The 8,310-nt window shown below is 40.8% G+C and overlaps 1 protein-coding gene across 1 annotated transcript; it reads right to left on the bottom strand.

The window, feature by feature from the left end:
- Positions 1 to 5,161: 5,161 nt before the first annotated feature.
- LOC128474687 (speckle-type POZ protein-like) lies at positions 5,162 to 7,438 on the bottom strand. Its single transcript, XM_053457078.1, has 9 exons — positions 7,313 to 7,438; positions 7,119 to 7,190; positions 6,932 to 7,003; positions 6,725 to 6,834; positions 6,460 to 6,598; positions 6,261 to 6,316; positions 6,026 to 6,148; positions 5,486 to 5,628; positions 5,162 to 5,306 (listed from the first exon to the last, which is right to left on the bottom strand). The coding sequence occupies exons 1-9, from the start codon at positions 7,431 to 7,433 to the stop codon at positions 5,162 to 5,164; spliced, it is 981 nt and encodes a 326-aa protein (XP_053313053.1). The 5' UTR covers positions 7,434 to 7,438.
- Positions 7,439 to 8,310: the final 872 nt, after the last annotated feature.

Consider the following 8,310-nt stretch of genomic DNA (forward strand, 5'->3'; position numbering starts at 1 on the left):
GCAAATCAAGTGTTTTTTAGGGATGACCGGATAATGTTTTTAAAACCTCATAAGAATAAGAGCTGGACTTCATAAGGGAGCTTTAAGTCCTTTTACATTGTTAATTTTACTTACATGGACGTTTAACAAAAATACCTACCCATGAACCTCTGGCAATCTCCGAACTCAACATCATCGTAGCTTGCATTATTACATAAGTACAGAGGCTCGAAATTTTGCCCAACCTCCTACAAAAGCTTGACGCGAGAGTCACTTGTCATCAGGAGATGTAAGTGTCACCTTTGGTCTGTGGTGAAGCTGGGAGAGGTGACGCTGGATCATTATGAAGATACTACTCTTGAGCACACAGAGGGAAAAAGAAGCAAAGACAGCCATGGAAATCTTCAGGTGAGTTTCACCTGCTACACAACACTAGGCACCCTACTGACAGCACAATCACCAAAATTCAGTTTTAGGCAGCTTAGAGGGCAATATTTTTTTCTTTATTGCGCTACCTCATGTTGCACCTTACTATATTATTTTATTATAGGTATGTTGGAAGGGTTTTATGCACCTGAGGGTTTGTTTGCTGCAAGTAATAGATAACATTATATCGCCAACAAATTCACATATTATTAAGCAGCTTAGAAGTCGCTTTCCATCAAATGAACTGGTAAAATTATTTTCCTAACTTGAAACCCATCCAGCCATGCACACATTGTCAATAATAATCTAATATATATATATATATATATATATATATATATAATTTATAAAAGTCTTGTGACCATGAGTGCAGCTTAAAATAAGGTCCATGTCCTGGCTAGCATTTATATTTCTGCAAAGACAAGTATCCTCTGTTGTCCTACCTGTCGCTCTGATGCCCACTGCTTCCTGCAGCCTCTTCTTGGCCCCTCCAGCTACCTTCTTATCCTCCCAGCCCTTTCCTGCCCTATGTACTTTTACCTATTCCCTCCACTGTCCCTCTGCTGCAACCTGCCACCTCCCATTAATCATTAAAATGCTCAAAGAGGGAGCTTCTTCATGCAGCAGGGACTTGTGGGGTCTATAGAGAACCTAATTGGATCTACTGCCATAATACCTTACCGACTGATCGCACAATGTAAAAATAAAAGATTCTACTTGGGAACCCCTGTATGCTGTACAGGAGAACCCTACTGGTGGTGTCATCTGTGACATCCCAGGGGTGTCCATGTGCCAACTAAGATCCCAAAGGTGATCTTTTAAAAAAGTGCTGCCAGATAATGTGTGCAAGGGGTGGTGTGTGTGTGTGTGGGGGCAATAATGTAATGAGTAATGAGAAGAAAAAATGGAGAGACAGAACAAATATATAAATCCAAAATAAAGAAGCAGAGGCTCAGCACTCAAATGATAAGTTGAGTTTATTTCACGCAGGCGACGTTTCGACACACAGGTCTTTCTCAAGGCAGAAGAGTGAGAAAGGGTGCCCCAAGGTCCACCCCAACCAGTTTCATCTACAGCCTGAAAGTTAAAAGGATCTTGATTGCCAGAAGTTTTCCGGACCTGTCATAGGTACCCCGTTGCAAAGCACAGAGCTCTGTCTCCTGTTACTGGCCTCTGGCTACCTCTGACCCTAGTTAAACCTGCCTCCAGCATCCAGGTACTTGAATGTGACAATCAGATATCTTAAAGTATGAGTGTACTGTGGGTGTCAAGCTCATAACAAATCCCCCATCAGGTGTCCTCCTATTAAGATCTTTTCTAGATAGTTTTTCAAGGGCCTGCACCCTTCCATGATCTAAGTTCAGACTGCAGCCATCAATGCCTTCCAAAATGTGCTACTGGCACAGTACAATGGCTAGCTATTGGCAAGATCCACCCTAGAACATCTTCTAATGTTCAAGACACAGTACTTAATCTACTCTACATAGATCCATTCAAACCATTAGAAGAATCTGCCACCCATTTGTGTTTTTAGTTCCTCTTATGACTTGCATCTGCCTTCTACTGTAATAGCGCCAGCAGATTTTGTAGCGTTGTATAACGAAATAGAAGCAGTTGATTGGCTGGTTTCTCGGACCTATATTTGGCTATAGGCGATATTTGGCTATAGGCGAAGTTCTAGGAGGCGTCCTCTGCTGTGATGCTATTGCGCTGTCTCTTGTAGCGACATCTAGTGGCTGAAGTGTGCAACTGCATCTACACAGCAACCCCTTAGCCTTTTATATAGGTGGAGACAAGACTGGAATATCTTACCGTATAGGACAGTACGTTCAGCCAACTGGTTTCGGTATATATGTAATATTTTGTTTCAGTTCAGTTACTCAGTAAGTTACTGATGACGCTTTACTTTACTGAGAGGGTGTGTAGACAAGTGGAACAGCCGCCCAGCAGAAGTGGTAGAGGTTAATAAAATAATGGAATTTACACATACCTGCCATGGGGATCCCATCCTCATTCCTGGCTCAAACTGTTCATTCTCTTTATTTATTCACCAAATATATTTGTATTTATGGACTCCATACCATTTCTCCAGTGCATGGGAGATCCCGGCAGATTGCGCGCCTCCATCGTTGTCACCCGGTAACCGGCACACACATGGACGCCGATTGAATATCATTAACCTCAACGTTAATCTGTGTAGGATCATCTTACAGAGTACAATAGAGTCAGCGGCTGCCGGTGACCAAGTGGAAGTACATATGTATTTATGAAAATCATGTTTTTTAATCAATAACTGGCCCAATTAATTTTCCTCCTCAAATATGAGATTGTAAACCAACGGTGCCAGCTCCAGTTCACGTTGTGTTATGTAGGGTGGTCTTTTTTACCACCTAAAACATATTGGTCAGTATTTTAACAGTAAAAACTATTTTACCTAATACACAGGAATACATGTATTTTAACATTTTTGGTATGTATTACGCAGCTAGTCAGCATCTGTTATATAGACACAGAAATTTGGAAAAGCAATAGCCATTTTAATGCACCTTACTTATAGATATTCCCCTCTGCTCCCCAGATGTGCTTTATGCCCCCTAGAAATGCCACCCCCCCCAGACTCACCAATGCAAACCCCTGGAAAAGAAAAAAAACACTGTATGTCCTGGGTGTCGGGCGATACAAATTGTGCTTCCCTGCGCTAAACCCCAGATTATAGGCTGCACCCCCACTTTAAAGCCTTAAGGGGGGTACGGCCTATATTCAGGCAAATACAGTATAATATCCAGATTTTCCCAATAATCATACAAAGGGGGTCTGTAGGTAAACCATGGACCCAAGGATACATTTTTTGCACGGCTGGATTGTTAGGATACATTTAATATATATATACAGTATATATATATATCGAGAAATATCAGTCCGGTGTGGTGTAGGCAATACTGAGGTGCTGATGAAGGTTAAGTTATTCTTGTAGCCAGTGGCGTCGCTACAGGGGGGCAAGGGGGGGCAATTGCCCCCCCTAGGATATTCCTTGCCCCCCCTAATGCCCCCCCGCTGAATTTGAAGCCACCCAGGACAGTCCCCTTGACTGCTAACGACGGCATGGTGCCGTCGCTAGCAGTCCCAGTCAGGTGCTAACGACGGCACCATGCCGTCACTAGCACTGTCTTACCTTGATGGAGGTCTGTGGACCTCCATCACCACCTACCCCGAAGGGCATCACCGGGCCCACCCGATCCGGCCGGTGACGGCACGCGCAATGACGCGATGACGTCACCGCGCAACTTTATTAATAACCGACAATTGTCAGTTAAAGCGGTATGGGGGCATGCTGCTTAGATGCCTATATCTCAGGCTTTGATCCATGATACAAACCTGTTTATCCTTTCATAAGCATGTAAGTATGATTATATAACGTGCGTTTTAGATATATGTGTTTTTTAGGATTGTATATAAATAAAAACAAACACTTATATAAAATAAAAAAAACACATATATATATATATATATATATATAGTGTGCTTTTTTATATATGTAAATAGTGTTTTTTATTTATATATATTTGTGTTTTTTTAATGTATACATTTATGTGTTTTTATTTATTTATATGTATGTATATAAAATATATGTCATATCTTTCAAGACACACGTTTTTATTACATGAGCTTTTAGAAATCAACAAGCAAGCACCTTTGCTGTCGTGAAACAGAAGCCTCCTCCATCGCTTTGCTATTTGTAAGAGAGCTAAAATAAAATAAAAGTTAATTGTTAACAATATGAAATGGGTGAAAATAATGTATTTTCACCCATTTCTTAGGACAGAAACCCTGTGGAAGTTATACACACTCAAAATTAATACATATTAATATATTAAAAACTATTAATATATTAACGCGATTTCCTTCATATTTTGCTAGCCACAAGAGCGGAAAGGCTCTATGTAACTGTCATGTAACGGAGATTACATATCAGACCGCTGCTTCTCCATAGCAGTGAAAGAGTTAAACGAAATGGGTAAAAACATAGTGGTGCAGAGTACAAAATATATATATATATTTTTTTATATTTCCAAAAATTCTAAATTAATCTACAACCTCTGAAATATGAGTGGCAGCCCCTCAAAACAGGGGAGAGTTAAAAAAAAAAAAAATTAAATAAATAAAAAGAAATGTAATGGCGGTGAGGAACCATAACAAAGCGGGTACATGATGATGGGAGGAAAAAAAGGGAAGCAGGTAGTTAGAATAAAACACATTTAAAACAATTTGAGAAGTGCATAAAAATCAGACAAAAAAGCAGAAAATAAAAATGGATCCCAGAGTAGATTAGGCCAGGCTGACACCTACCGTACACACACACACACACACACACATTCATCACAATGTCCTTTTTTTGTAGCACACAATACAAAAGATGGTTACAATAAACTCAACTATTTAATATCTAAATATGAACAAGGAGGGTCTTCCATCTGTAAACGTCTCTCTGCTCCTATAAATTAATGAGGAACGTCTGAGCCAGCAGGAATTCTGTAATCCTGCAGGAGGTGTAATATTCCAACTTTTCACCGGTAGAGAAGGAACAAGTGGAGTCCATCCGTACGAATGGTGAAATAAAGGTGGCAGCACACGATGTAGCGCCAACTGTACGTGTACTCTCCAATTCCTTCTACAGTGACCACCAGATGTCTCTTATGATGGGATGAAGAATAATGATCGACTTCAGGAGAAAGATGGAAGGTCCTGCAGGAACATCTTAGGCTTGCTTCAGACGTTTGCGTGGAGGGCCCAGACAAGGACACTGGGCTGAAGCCAGGGAGCGGTATGCTTCTGCTACCAGATGTGTATGGGAAATAACCATAGACTTCCACCCAGCTGTCTCCATAACGTCAGATGCATGGCTGAAAGGAGCAAAACAAAAAGGTTACCACTATGAATAAGTCCAACAAACAAGTAAAAAATATGGGGAAGGACCGACTTGGTCATCTATAAAAAGGGAACATTCTTCACAAGGTGAAAGGAGTAGTATATAGCATACATGCAGACAATGAGAATATACACTCAATCCCAACACACTCACTAGTTGATAAAGTCCACAGCTTGGGTCTTCAGCTGGTCAGCGCTGTGTAAATCAGCCAGGATCAGGATCTCTGCTGCGTTCTCCACAGATAGGTTGCTGCAGAGAGCTTCCTCACACATCACTTTCAGGCGTTCCAGGGCATACTGCGGGTAGACAGGAATGTTAGCGAGTACAGAGATCTATACTAAAACCACCATGATAAAATACAAGAGGAATAGTGTTATCCCAGTAAAAGGTGCCTTTTGGACTAACAAAAAAACAAACATTACAAACACCGATACGTGTCTTAACAGAGTTATTATAGTGAACCAGAGAGCAGCTTTAACCAGAATAAAAGGAAACGTTTTAAATGCCTCCCCCTACACATAACCCCCTCTCATCTTCAATAAAAAGAGCCTGAACTGCATACCATCTAAAAACGGTCTGCTTTCTACAAGATTCCGTCGGTGAAGCAAACCCCACACGGACCAGCTTGCCTGGCTGTCACCCGAAAGAAAAAAGTTGTTGGGAACCAAACACTGGCTTTCCTCCCGCACTCACCTTATCGGCAGCCGCCAATAAGTCATCCGCCATTTTGTCCAGATTAGGTGCTTTGCCGGTGTAGATGAAGCACATCATTTCTTTGAACACATCAGGCTCCACGTCTATTATCTCGACGCGGTTCTACAAATAAAAAAAAAAAAAGCAGGTTTGCTTAGTTTTGACAGCAAAGGAACAGAACTTAAATTTCAGTAATAGCCTGGTAACTTATCAGCCCCGAAAATGTGAAACTTACTTTTATCCTTTCTACCATCTCATGTTCAAACATAGCGCCAAACACAGGTGATCGGGCTGAGTGGGACAGAATACATTTAGTTAACTTCACATTAAAGTACCGTAACAGCAAACTTTAGGCATTGATTCAACAACCTGCAAAGCAGTGGAAACGCTAGAAATAATTGTATGTATTTTTTTAATTTTTAATCGCCACCAACCTGCCAGAATGGCTTTGTGCGCTTTAAACTCTTGACCAGCCACGCAGAGGCAGCAGTCGGTGAAACGGGAGTTTTCCCATAGTCCTCCGAGTTCATCGGCCAGGCGGCATTCAGGAACTTTGACCATATTCATGGTGTTCTGGCCAGAGATGATTACAAAAGTTATGACTTCAAACAAATGTCCCAGGATAGCCATATTGTAAGACTGGTACTCTGCAGCCCTTCCCCATTTCCTATTAAAAAATGATTCATTATGGTATCTCACCTGTGTGTAACCCCACGACTCTGCAACAGGGCCGGTGGTCATCTCCGCAGGGGGAGGAGGGCTCGGCATTCTGGCCATGATGTTATTCAGCCGCTGGAGGAGGTGGTGGGCTAAGAGGGAAACACACGTTAATAAACCGGACAGAAAACAGTTTCCAAGAAATACAAACACTCTTGAGTACCATAATATATCTTAGATGCATCTCACCTTCCTCTACTCCAATAATCCACCCTCCTACGTCCCTGCGGAGGCCCTGTTGCAGACGTCGCAGGCTTTGCTCTGTTAAAGACAGATAAATGATTATTATAAACACGTACATACGTGTAGACATGATCAACATACAAAAGTATAAAGCTGCAGATGTATCATAAAATATCTTTTAGAAGCATCTTACCTTCCTCTGCCTCTAGAAGGACCGCCCCTTCTCCAGTTAGGAGGCGGTCAATCGCCTCCTGGAGGCTGTTTCCTGTTACAGACAGAGAAATGATTATTATACGCGGGTACATACGTGTAAACATGTACAACGCACAGCATACAGAAGTATTCCGCTGCCGACATATCATAATATAGCCTTTAGATGCATCTCACCTTCTTGAATGCCGATGGCCAGCACGCCCTGATGTTGATGGCGGCGGCGGCCACGTCGGTGTCTGCGAGCTGTTACAGACAGATGAATGGTTATTATACATTGGTAAATACATGTAAACATGTCCAACACAACGCATGCACAAGCCAGCCGCTGCCTATGTATCTGCACGTGTACATTTAAATCAGAGGCAACATGCTGGCTTAGGTCTGATGGGTTTATGAATGAAGATAACAGGAAGGAACAGCTTAAGAAGTTAGGTTATGACACGCTCTATGCACATAAACACACAAAAATACTTCGTATTAACAATGTGCAACGTTTAGCAATAGTAATGTACAACATTTGAACCCTAATATTAGCAATGTATACAATTTAAAAACAAGATTAACAATATACAAAATTAAAAAGAAAAACTATTAGCATTATACAAAATTTCAAATTGACTAACAAGTTATACAATTTAATTAATAACCTTAATATTAACAATATACAACATTTAAAAATAACAATACTAGCGATATACAAAACTGAATATTGACCCTAGCAATTTCTGCAATTTGAAAATAGCCTGGATATTAACAATAATAAACATTTTCAAAATGACAATACCAACAACGGACAAAATTGAATATTAACCCTAAAAAGGGCTCGGTTTTTAATTGACATTTCTTGTTGACAAAAACGGTGGCCGGTTGAGACAATCGGTTAGTAGGATACGATACCCGCCGGTGAAACCGTCCAGGATAAATGATGACAACCTCCATGGCTAGGTGAGAAGTTCTTTAAAGATCCAGAAATGGATACTTTGGACCGATCTGATAAATGCTATATGAACAAGGAGCAAAATATTTGAACTTACCCATTTTTTTCTTAAATAGTGTGGTACTCAGAACTGGAATAGAGAGAGAGAAAAAATATGTTTTAACATTTAGCAGTTTACCTAATGTCAATATAATATAATATACATCAAGAATTGTTTGGGTGGGAACTCGTACAT

This window comes from Spea bombifrons, chromosome 1, assembly GCF_027358695.1.
Source record: "Spea bombifrons isolate aSpeBom1 chromosome 1, aSpeBom1.2.pri, whole genome shotgun sequence".
Taxonomy (NCBI): domain Eukaryota; kingdom Metazoa; phylum Chordata; class Amphibia; order Anura; family Pelobatidae; genus Spea; species Spea bombifrons.